The sequence below is a fragment of the Hypanus sabinus genome, chromosome 1, assembly GCF_030144855.1.
Source record: "Hypanus sabinus isolate sHypSab1 chromosome 1, sHypSab1.hap1, whole genome shotgun sequence".
Taxonomy (NCBI): domain Eukaryota; kingdom Metazoa; phylum Chordata; class Chondrichthyes; order Myliobatiformes; family Dasyatidae; genus Hypanus; species Hypanus sabinus.
The window spans coordinates 70,887,263-70,900,199 of record NC_082706.1 but is presented as its reverse complement, the minus strand read 5'-3'; the positions used below and the strand labels follow the sequence as shown (position 1 = coordinate 70,900,199).

At 42.9% G+C, this 12,937-nt stretch overlaps 1 protein-coding gene across 1 annotated transcript in view; it reads left to right on the top strand.

Moving 5' to 3' along the window:
- The window catches only part of nsmce2 (NSE2 (MMS21) homolog, SMC5-SMC6 complex SUMO ligase), a 219,648-nt gene that overhangs the window by 24,312 nt on the left and 182,399 nt on the right, over positions 1-12,937 (top strand). The window contains exon 3 of the mRNA XM_059970774.1: positions 10,631-10,737. Within this exon, the coding sequence (XP_059826757.1) occupies positions 10,631-10,737 (107 nt within the window). The remainder of the gene's footprint in view (positions 1-10,630; positions 10,738-12,937) is intronic.

Genomic DNA, 12,937 nt, shown 5'->3' with positions numbered 1-12,937 from the left:
TCGGAACTTTACCTCGTAAAAAAAACACTGCCACCTCTAGTTTAAATTCCCACGCGGAATATTGTGGAGGATCAAATACCCAACCCAGCACAGCCCCCACTTGTCCCATTTAACCTGGCTCAGTGCTGTGGACTTTAGGACCTGGGGAATTCAGTGTGGTGGTCCTTAGAACCCAGTGGACCTCGGGAGCCGGCTATGGTCGGGACCCGCCGCCTGCAGTGTTTCTGTTCCGTTGATGGAAAACGGTCACGATTAAAAATGAAGTGGAAATAATAAAGCGTTTGGAAATTGGTGAAACGCCATTGGTCTTTGGAAAAGCGTTAGGCTATAGTTGGTCAGCGATCGGAACAATTTTAAAGGATAAAGTGAGAATAATGGAGCACGTGAAAGGCCCTGCCCCAATGAAAACTACAATTATTACTAAGCAACGCAGTGGTTTAATTATTGGAATACAAACGTTTCTTAAGTATTTTATATGCATAGAAAGGTAAAATATATACAAAGACAAACGTTTGACTAACTGATGCTAAATAATACCAGATGTACTTGTTCCGACTTACGTACAAATCTGACTTAAAGACGGAATCAGGAACGGAACTCATTCGTAACCCGGGGACTGCCTGTATACATATCAGCATGATGGAAACAAAATTAAAATGTCATATGAATTTGGCATGTATACATCAAGTACAGCATAAAAGGAGAAAAACAGTTTCTACTAACAGAAAACACAGCTTATAACTTTCCAATCACTTATAAGACCAGTGTGGTCTTAGCCCATTCACGGTTTGATGAATGTTCATGGAAGCTCTTCTTCACATCACTGTTATAATGCATGGTTATTTGAGTTACTGTTGCCTTGAGCCTGGCCATTCTCCTATTGTTTGTGATCAGATTTATTATTGATGACCTTCTGTGTGTCATAAAATTTGTTTTGTTGCAGCAGTATAGTACATAAAATAAGCTATAAATTTCAATAAGAAAAATTATATATGTGTACATATGTGTGTATGTGTTTTTTATTTATATACATACATACATACTGTTCCTAAATCTCTTGTGCGTGCTCTCTGGTGGTAGCAATGAAAAGAGGGCATGTCCTGGGTGGAAATCTGTTCAAAGACTTTGTACAATAATTTAGAATGATGATCAGAATCCAGGTTTGTTTTTACTTCCCAGTATTTTATATTGCTCTTGAATTTTCTTATAGATTGTAACCAAAAGCTTTTGTTTTCATTGATGTTTCATGTCCCAGAAAAATACAGTTAAGTGAAAATGTGAACCACAGGAATTGAATAGATCATCTGGGGCATTGTTCAGTTGAGACATAGAAACATAGAAGTCTACAGCACATTACAGGCCCTTTGGCCCAGAATGTTGGACTGAAGTGTATGCAGATTATACTGTTCTAATTATTGATATACAGTGATTGAATATTGGTTGCAGCTGTGTTCTAATCTGGGGGGGGGGGGTTGCCTATTTAGTATTAATGAGATCCTCCATTTTCTTCTCTGAGTATCATGTCTTTAAAACTCTCTTTAAAAGGTGGTGAAAGTAGAACTTTTAATTTTTTATATGACAGATTTGTGATAAGCATGGTGATAAAAAATTGCAGTAGATAGGAATATTGAGTTGAGGTTCCAGTTGGACCAGCCATTATTTTGTTGATGAATGGAGCAAGTTTTACTTCGAATGGCCAACTCCTGCTTCTCCAGACTGCGATCTCTGCTGCTGATCTCAACGGCTCCAACAATCCAGAGCAGACTCAAAACCCAGACTCCTCCACCATTGATGCAGGTTCCAACAACCTCTGACATTGCCAAAGTGCCAATTGTGCAACCTCCGACTCCAATCCTACCTCGACCTCCAGACCAGGTCTTCACGTGCTGCTGCTGTCTCCCCTTCCCCCACCACTAATCCACAGTTCTGTCTCCCTCAGGTCCTACTATCAGCTCCTGGGTCCTCGGAGACTCCATCTTCCTCTCACCTCACCATCGCTGAACATTCCAAACCTCCCTTCTCCTCAAACACCAGCAACCCCTCCCCCTTCCGATCTCAGCTCTCATCCAATCCCTCCGTCCTTTATCCTCTCTGAGACAGAATGTTCTGCCTGCACCCACGCCTCTCAGTTCTGTGCCCGCCACGACGCTGAGATCTTCCTCTGCCACTGACTCCAAGGCTATTTCTTTGGCAAGGACTCCCCACGCCACACCGATGATCACTTCTCCCGTCTTCAACCCTCTTCGTCTTCCTGGACACCCGTCCCTGGTCTTCTGCTCTGGATCTTTCCATTGCCAATTGCTGACAAGACATTAACCGTCCAGAGACTTTAACACTCCTCTCTCCTATTCCAACCTCGCTCCTTTCAAACGCTCCGCTCTCTACTCCCTCCGCACTAAAGCCTAACCTCACCATCAAATTGGCAGTTAAGAGAAGTGCTGTAGTAGTCTGGCGAACTGACCTCTACCTTGCTGAGGCCCAGCGCCAACTCTCAGACACCTCTTACTTGCCCCTCAAACAGGACCCCTCTTAGGCCATTGAGTCCCACATCATCACCAACCTTATTGACTCTGGGAATCTCCCATCCACCGCCACCAACCTCCGTTCTTGCCCCTGCACCTCTGATTTTTACCTTCTACCCAAGATCCACAAACCTGCTTGTCCAGGTAGACCCATTATTTCAGCTTGTTCCTGCCCCACTGAACTCATATCGGCATACCTCAACTCTGTTTTATCCCCCCTGTTCAGTCCCCTCCCACTTACATCCATGACACCTCACACACTCTTGATCTTTTCAAGGATTTCAAGTTTTCTGGCCCCCATCATCTTATTTTTACTATGGATGCCCAGTCCTTATATACATCCTTTCCCCTCCAGTAAGGCCTCAAAGCTCTCCATTTCTTCCTGGACCCCAAACCCAACCAGTTCACCTCCAGCACCACTCTCCTCTGTGCGGTGGAACTTTTCCACACTCTCAATAATTTCTCCTTTGGGTAGCCATGGGCATTCACATGGGTCACAGTTTGTAGTCTACGTGGAACAGTCTATGTTGTAAGCGTACACTGGTGACCATCTCGTACTTTTCTGACACTACATCAGTGACTGCAATTGGTGCTACTTCCTGCACCTATGATGAACTTTTAAAAATCTGAGCAAGAGGCTGAGAGTGAAGGAGTAAGGAATCTTGGAGAGAAGCCTCTTTTTTTTAACACTGCTCAGGGAAAAGAGGCTGGACTGCACAGACGCGTCACGTCAGCCACGCCAAAGGCTTAAAAAGACGACCACCATATACAGTGGGCAGTGTAGGTTCCGGTAAGTTTTGTTTTGTTTGTTTAGAGTAGAGAAAATGCCAGGCAGGACGTTGGAATGCTCCTCTTGCAGGACGTGGGAAGTCAGGGAGACCTCTAGTGTCCCTGACAATGACACCTGCAAGAAGTGCATCCAACTACAGCTCCTAACCAACCGTGTTAGGGAACTGGAGCAGGAGCTGGATGACCTCTGGATCATTTGGGAGAATGATGAGTTTATAGATAGTAGTTTCAGGGAGGTAGCTACGCCAAAGGAGCAGGGCACTAGTGATTGGGTTACTGTCAGGTGAGGGAAGGGGAAAGGGCAGGCAAAGCAGGGTTCCCCTATGGCCATTCCCCTCAACAACAAGTATACCGATTTGGATACTGTTGGGTGTTGACCTACCTGGGACAAGCAGCGGCAGCCGGATCTCTGGCACTGAGTCTAGCTCTGCAGTGCAGAAAGGAGGGTGGAAGAAGAGGAGAGAGGTAGTGATAGGGGAAATGATAGTTAGAGGTACAGACAGGAGGTTCTGTGGTTGTGACAGAGACTCCCGGATGGTTTGTTGCCTCCGGGATGCCAGGGTCGGGGATGTCTCTGATCGCGTGCATAGCATTCTGAAGTGGGAGGGTGATCAGCTAGATGTCATGGTACACATTGGTACCAGTGACATAGGAAGAAAGAGTTAGGAGGTCCTGAAGAGTGAGTATAGAGAACTTGGTAGGAAGTTAAAAAGCAGGACCTCGAGGGTGGTAGTCTCAGGATTGCTACCTGTGCCACGTGCCTGTGAGGGTAAGAGTAGGATGCTCTGGTGGATGAACACGTGGCTGAAGAACTGGTGTAGGGGGCAGGGTTTCAGATTTCAGGATCATTGGGACCTCTTCTGGGGCAGTTGGGACCTGTACAAGAGAGACGGGTTACACCTGAACTGCAGGGGAACCAATATCCTTGCAAGGAGGTTTGCCAGTGCTATAGGGGAGGGTTTAAACTAGATTTGCAGGGGGATGGGAATCAGAGTGACAGCAGATAGTGGAGTGGAGGTGAAAATAAATTAAGTTAAAAGTTCACGCAAATTCACAAATAGAAGGGTTGTGTGTGATGGTAATAATCTTCTGAGATGTGTCTATTTCAATGCAAGGAGTATTGTGGGGAAGGCTGACGAGCTGAGGGTGTGGATTGACATGTGGAATTATGACATTATAGCCAGTAGTGAAACTTGGCTACAGGAGGGGCAGGACTGGCAGCCCAGGGCCAGGGTTTCGATGTTTCAGACGTGATAGAGGCAGAGGGATGAAGGGTGGGGGGGGTGGCATTGCTAGTCAGGGAAAATGTTACAGCAGAGCTCAGGCAGATCAGATCAGAGGGCTTGTCTACTGAGGCCATATGGGTGAAAATGTATGACCACATTAATGGGGTTGTATTCTAGACCACCCAATAGTCAGCGAGAATTGGAGGAGCAAATCTGCAGAGAGATGGCAGACAACTGCAGGAAACATAAAGTTGTGATAGTAGGGGATTTTAATTTTCCACATGTTGATTTGGACTCCCATACTGTTAAAGATTCAGACATTTTAGTGTTTGTGAAATATGTTCAGGAAAGTTTTCTAAATCGATATATAGAGGTATCAACCAGAGAAGATGAAATATTAGATCTCCTATTAGGAAACAAGTTAGGACAGGTGACGGAAGTGTGTGCAGGGGAACACTTTGGTTCCAGTGATCATAACACCATTAGTTTTAACTTGATCATGGATAAAGATAGATCTAGTCCTTGGGTTGAAGTTCTAAACTGGAAAAAGGCCAAATTTGAAGAAATGAGAAAGGATCTAAAAAGTGTGGATTGGGACAGGTTGTTCTCTGGCAAGGATGTCGTTGGTAAGTGGGAGGCCTTCAAAGGAGAAATTTTGAGAGTGCAGAGTTTGTATGTTCCTGTCAGGATTAAAGGCAAAGTGAATAAGAATAAGGAACCTTGGTTCTCTAGGGATATTGGAACTCTGATAAAGAAGAAAAGAGAGAGATGTATAGCATGTATAGGAAACGGAGCAAATAAGGTGCTTGAGTAGTATAAAAAATACAAAAAAAAACTTAAAAGAGGAGGGCTAAAAGAAGACGTGAGGTAGCTTTGGCAGTCAAGGTGAAGGACAATCCAAAGAGCTTCTACAGGTATATTAAGAGCAAAAGGATATTAAGGGTTAAAATTGGTTCTCTTGAAGATCAGAGTGGTCGGCTATGTATGGAACCAAAAGAAATGGGGGAGATCTTAAATGGTTTTTTTGCATCTGTATTTACTAAGGAAACTGGCAAGGAGTCTATGGAAATAAGGCAAACGAGTAGTTAGGTCATGGAACCTATACAGATTGTAGAGGAGCAGTTGCTTGCTGTCTTGAGGCAAAACAGAGTAGATAAATCTCCAGGACCTGACGGTATTCCCTGAGACCTTGAAGGAGACTAGTGTTGAAATTGCAGGGGCCTGGCAGATATATTTAAAATGTCGGTATCTACGAGTGAGGTGCCAGAGGATTGGAGGATAGCTTATGTTGTTCCGTTGTTTAAAAAAGGCTCTAAAAGTAATCCAGGAAATTATAGGCCAGTAAATTGTCAGTGGTGGGTAAATTATTGGAAGGAGTATTAAGAGATAGGATCTACAAGTATTTGGATAGACAGAGACTTATGAGGGAGAGTCAACATGGTTTTGTGCGTGGTAGGTCATGTTTAGTCAATCTATTAGAGTTTTTTGAGGAGGTTACCGGAAAAGTGGATGAAGGGAAGGCAGTGGATGTTGTCTACATGGACTTCAGTAAGGCCTTTGACAAGGTCCCCTGTGGGAGGTTAGTTAGGAAGATTCAGTCGCTATGTATACATGGTGAGGTAGTAAATTGGATTAGACATTGGCTCAATGGGAGAAGCCAAAGAGTTGTAATGGAGGATTGCTTCTCTGAGTGGAGGCCTGTGACTAGTGGTGTGCCACAGGGATCAGTGCTGGGTCCATTGTTATTTGTCATCTATATCAATGATCTGGATGATAATGTGGTAAACTGGATCAGAAAATTTGCTGATGATACAAAGATTGGAGGTGTAGTGGACAGTGAGTAAGGTTTTCAAAGCTTGCTCACCAGCTGGAAAAATGGGCTGAAAAATGGCAGATGGAGTTTAATGCGGAGAAGTGTGAGGTATTGCACTTCGGAAGGTCAAACCAAGGTAGAACATACAAGGTAAATGGTAGGACACTGAGGAGTGCAGTAGATCAGAGGGATCTGGGAATACAGATACAAAATTCCCTAAAAGTAGTGTTAAAAGTAGGTAGGGTTGTAAAGAGAGCTTTCGGCACATTGGCCTTTATAAATCAAAGTATTGAGTATAAGAGTTGGAATGTTATGGTGAGGTTGTATAAAACCTTGCTGAGGCCGAATTTAGAGCATTGTGAGCAGTTTTGGTCACCGAATTACAGGAAGGATATTAATAAGGTTGAAAGAGTACAGAGAAGGTTTACAAGGATGTTGCCAGGACTTGAGAAACTGAGTTACAGAGAAAGTTTGAATAGGTTAGAACTTTATTTCCAGGAGCGTAGAAGATGAGGGGAGATTTGATAGAGGTATATAAAATTATGATGGGTATAGATAGAGTGAATGCAAGCAGGCTTTTTCCACTGAGGCTAAGGGAGTGGACTAGGCAGAAAAATGGTGCGGCACAGCCAAGAAGGACTGAAGGGCCTGTTTCTGTGCTGTAATGTTCTATGGTTCTAATTCACTGATTTCATCTACTTTGCCTCCAAATTCCACCCGGCCCACAAATTCACCTGGTCCATTTCTGACACTTCCCTTCCCTTTCTCTATCTCCGGAGACAGCTTATCCACCTATCAGTAATAAACCAACGGACTCTGATAGCTACCTGACTGTACCTCGGCCCACCCTGCTACTTGTAAAAATGCAATCCCCCTTCTGTCAATTCCACAGTTTCTGCCGTATCATCTCTAAGGATGAGGCTTTTCATTTTAGAATGAAGGAATGTCCTCCTTATTCAAAGAGAGGGGCTTCCCTTCTTCCACCATCAATGCTGCCCTCAACCACATCTCTTCCATTTCATGCATGTCTGCTCTTACCCCACTGTAGAAACATAGAAAACCTACAGCACAATACAGGCCCTTTGGCACATAAAGTTATGCCGAGCATGTCCCTACCTTAGAAATTAATAGGCTCATCTATAGCCCTCTACTTTTCTAAGCTCCATCTGCCTATCCAAAAGTCTTTTAAAAGATCCTATCGTATCCACCTCCACCACTGTTGCCAGCAGCCCATTTCACGCACTCACCACTCTCTGAGTTTAAAAAAAACTTACCCCGACATCTCTACCTACTCCCCAGCACCTTAAAACTGTGTCTTCTTGTGGCAACCATTTCAGCCCCGGGAAAAAACCTATGACTATCCACACGATCAATGCCTCTCATCATCTTATACATTTCTATCATCCTCTCGCCACGCTACAAGGGATACGGTTCCTCTTGTCCTCACCTACCTAGATCAGCACATCACCATACCAGGTTCCACTCCTGTACCTAATTAAAGTGGCCACTGAATTTATGTCCCAGGTATATTGGCTGAGGGAGGCATTAATTATTTTCATAAAGTAAGTTCAGGCCATGAAAAAAATAGTTTAATATGATAATATTAACAATTTTGGAAATTAGAATTTTATGTTCCCCTGCCCCCCCCCCCAAAAAAGAAACAACATTAAATAAATTTGATCTGAGACTATATGAAATGCCTGTTTGATTTTTAACCCTGTAGATGTTGGCAAGTTCAGCACCGCATGTGAATATTAAAGTCCTCGTTGGCTGAGCTCTGTGATTTATGAAATATGATTATTCTTCTACTAATTCTATTTTTTCCTAATTTATTTCATTTTTAATAGCTTGTGAAGGATATGTGGGGAAAAGTCACGACAGTTTGACAGTTGACAAAATTGGCTTTGATTGGTTTTAATGTAAACTTTAGTGTAATTGAAGATCAATAGTCAAAACTGTTGGGTTTAACTAGGATGTAGTGAAATCCTAATTTGTTCTTTCAAATTGTTTTTAATTATGAGGGCTCCTGAGAGGATCATTTGGGTCTTTCTTCACCCATCCGAGATACAGTGCCTATATAAAGTCTTCACCGCCCCCCCTCCACCCCACTGGAAGTTTTCATCTTTTATTGTTTTACAACATGGAATCACAATGCATTTAATTTGGCTTTTTTGACACTGATCAATGGAGAAAGACTTTAATTACAAATATGCAATCAATTGTTTTGTGTTTTATAAGTATTCACTTTACTTTATTGTCACCAAACAATTGATACTAGAGTGTACAATCATCACAGTGATATTTGTTTCTGCCGCTTCGTGCTCTCTGAAGTCCCTTCACCCCCCCCTTAATAAGATACACCAAATCATCACTGGTGCAACCATTTGGTTTTAGAAGTCACATAATTAGTTAAATGGAGATCACCCGTGTGTAGTCAGGGTGCTGGCAGCAATGCAACAGTGTGGATGCCAACTGCCATAAAAACCCAAGGAAGAAGTAGTAGTAGTCAGGGTGTCTCAATTGATTGTAGTAAAAAATACACCTGTATCTGGAAGGTGCAACTGCTGGTAAGTCAGTATCCTGGCAAATCTATGCTATGAAGACAGAAGAACACCTCAGGCAACTCTGCAAAAAGACTATTGAAAAGCACAAGTTAAGAGATGAATTCAAGAGAATGTCCATGTCATTGAATAACCTTTGGAGTACAATTCAGTCAATTATCAAGAATTGGAAAGAATATGGCACAGTTGTAAATATCCCTATAGCAGCTATTTCTCACAAACTGAGTAACTGTCCAAGAAGAGGACTGGTAAGGGAGGCCACCAAAAGACCTTTGACAACTCTGGAGGAGTTACAAGCTTCAGTGTCTGAGATGGGAGAGACTGCGCATACAACTGTTGCCCAAGTGCTTCACCAGTCATGGCTTTATGGGAAAGTGCAAAGAAAAAACCATTGTTGGTGGGGAAGAAAACTCACATGAAATCTTGGCTAGAATTTTCCAGAAGGCATGTTCAGAGTTCAGAATTCAGAGAAGAAAGCTCTGAATTCAACTGGAGGAAGGTTCTATGTCTGATCAAACCAAAATTGAGCTTTTTGGCCATCAGAATAAACGCTATTTTTGGCATAAGCTAAATACTGCACATCATCAAAAACATACCATCCCTACCGTGAAGAATGATGGTGGCTACATCATGCTGTGAGGATGCTTCACTGCAGCAGGCCCTGGAAGGCTTGTGAAGGTAGAAGGTAAAATGACTGCAGTAAAATACAGGGAATTCCTGGAGGAAAACCTAATACCTGGAGGAAAGCAAGAGAACTGTGACTTGGGCTAGGGGTTGTTTTCCAACAGGACAATGACCCCAAGCACAAAGCTAAAGCTACACAGGAATGGCTTAAAAATAACAAACTTAATGTCCTGGGGTGTCAATTCAGAGTCCAGACCTAAATCCATTTGAGAAGTTGCGGCTGAACTTGAAAAGGATTCTTCACTACGATCAGCATGCAATCTGATGGAGCTTGAGCAGTTTTGTAAATAAGAATGGGGGAAAGCTTGCAGTGTCCAGATTTGCAAAGCTCTGATGTGCAGAAACTATTCCACACAGATTCAGGGCTGTAATCGTTGCCAAAGGTGTATTTACTAAATACTGACTAGAAGGGGTAATTAATTATTCAATCAATTAATTTGTGTATAATAATTGTAATAAAATCCAGCCCAATTTGTAAGAATTTGTTTTCACTTTGACACTGAAGAGTCTTTTCTGTTCTTCAGTGTCAAAAAAGCCAAATTAAATCCACTGTGATTCAATGCTGTAAAACAATAAAACATGAAAATTTCCAATGGGAGTGAATACTTTTTATAGGCACTGTATTTATCTGGAGTGCTGCATATGCAGGGCCCTTAGCATTGTCAATGATTCTTCCCATCCGTTCAACAGTCACTTTGATGGCCTACCATCAGGCAAGAGGCACCGTAACATTAGGACAAAGACTGTTAGGATGGGAAACAGTTTCTTCCCCCTGGCTGTGAGACAATGATCCCATTACCTGCAGCCATCCAGCTCTCATCAATTATGAAGTGCCAGTAGCATATACTATTTACTTTTTAACTTGTGTCATAAATTCACCTAGTTATTTGTTAGTTTATCTGTGGTAACATTACCCTATGTGATGTCTGTGAATCTATGTACTTGGTTGTGCATCTTGATCTGGAAGAACTTTATTTAATTTGGTGATCTACATGTATATGGTTGAATGACAATAAACTTGAACTTGTTTTCTAGGCAGTGTGGAAGAAGTAAAGAAAATGGAAAAGTTGATGCTGGACTATGTATCCATGGATCGAGAACTTGAACAATTCATACAAGTTGTTGAAGGCGTCACAAATCAGGTAGAATTATCAAGACTGCTTTGATGTTCCACTATTCTTGAATGTGGCTCTGTTGCATGGAATCCTGGTGTTAAAGATAAGATTAGCTTTATTTGTCACATGTTCATCGAAGCATACAGTGATTTGGATTGAAAATGTGCTCGGTTAGTCAGCAAGTGCTGCAATGTTTCCGGCACCAACATAGCATGCCCAGAACTTACTAACCAGTGCGTTTTTGAAATGTGGGAGGAAACCTGAGCACCTGGAGGTAATCCACAAGGTCACGGGGAGAACGTGCGAACTCCTCACTGATAGTAGTGGAAATTAAATTGAATCTTCCAGCTGGCTGTAATAGTGTTATGCAAATCACCGCACTACTGTGCAACCCTATCTTCCTGTCTATCATAGGAGTGAAGGGACTTGGGATAGGATGGATGGTAAAAATGTAAATATAGCCTGCAGTCAAATTGTCGGGAAGGGCAGGCTGGTGTTGGGACTTAGTTGCAGCCAACAGGCTGTGTATTAAATCATTGGGGATACAGAATCAGAAAGGATAGCAAGTACAGTACTCAAGGTGTTGTATCCAAATGCGCGTAATATAAGAAATAAGGTGGATGATCTTGTTGCAATATTGCAGATTGCTGGATATAATGTTGTGGCCATCACTGAATTGTGGTTAAAGGATGGTTATAGTTGGGAGCTGAATGTACAAGGTTACATGTTATATCAGAGGGACAGAAGGTAGGCAGAGGGGGTGGTGTGGCTCTACTGGTAAAGAATGGCATCAGATCAGTAGAAGGATGTGTAGGATCGGAAGATGTTAAATCCTTGTTGGCTGAGTTAAGAAACTGCAAGGGTAAAAGGACGTTGATGGCAATTATATACAGGCCTCCCAGTAATGGCTGGGAGGTGGATGACAGGTTTCAACAGGAAATAGAAAAGGTGAGTCAAAAGGGCAATGTTATGGTATTCATGGGAGATTTTAACATACAGGTCGATTGGGAAAATCAGGTTAGTAACGCATCTCCAGAGTGAGTTTGTTGAATGCCTAAGAGAGATAGTTTTTTACAGTTGTTCGTTGTTGAGCCTACTAGGGTCATCCAGCTATACTGGATTGGGTCTAAGTAATGAACTGGAGGTGATTAGGGATCTTAAGGTAAAAGAACCCTTGGGAATCAGTGATCACAATATGATTTGAATACAACTTGAAATTTGATAGGGAGAAAGTAAAGTCTGATGTAGCAGTATTTCAGTTGAGTAAGGGAAATTGGTGTGAGAAAGGAGTTGGCCAAAGTAAATTGGAAGCAGCTGCTGGCAGGGAAGTCAGCAGAGCAGCAATGGCATGCATTTCTGGGAAAAATGAGGAAGGTGCAGGACATGTGTATTCCAAAAGTGAAGAAATACAAGTTTCCCCCGCTGTCCGAAGGTAGAAAGTTCCTATGAAACGGTTTGTAAGCTGGAATGTCATAAAGCAAAGAAGCAATTACCAATAATTTATATGGGAAAAATTTGAGAGCGTTCTTCTTCTTCAGCTGTCCATCGGTTTTGATGTCGACTGTGCTGAGAGTTTAGTCTCTGCAGGCATGTTTATGGGCCACTGACCAGCACTGGATCGGCACTGTCTCCCACAGCACCGAATATCTGCGTTCATGACCTGCTTCATATTTCTTCATACCACACAGAAACCCTACTCCAACACGCCTTGCACAGTAATAAGGCAGATGGTGTCGTACCTCCCACCATACTGTCTCTCTGGGCTTCCAAATCTGATGCTAAGTGGTACACAGGAGTGTAACAGATTTAGCGGATACTGAAGCTGCCCTGCAGTGACAAGTAACTAGTCTAGTGATGCCATTCGTTGACCTGCACTCCGGTTCCTCCGCATGCCACCGAGGTGGCTGTACTATTGACCCGTTTGGATTCATCTGCCACAGACACCATTAGACACCCTGCTGCCGGCATCCTCGTTGGGTGCAGCCTTTGCCTGAAGAGGCATAACCTACAAAGAAGCAAAGGCATGCTTACCTCCCTGACTTAGCTAGCCATGATCCTACTACTAGATCTAGTCTAGTAGTATACCGATGGAACATCACCTTTATGGTGAGGTTAGACCTGCCAGAGAACGAATCTCTACTGCACTTCACTGATGTTTGGCCAGTGTCACTCCTTTCCCATGGTGAGGCGGCAAGGTAGGATTTTGTAGGAGAACACTAACATATAG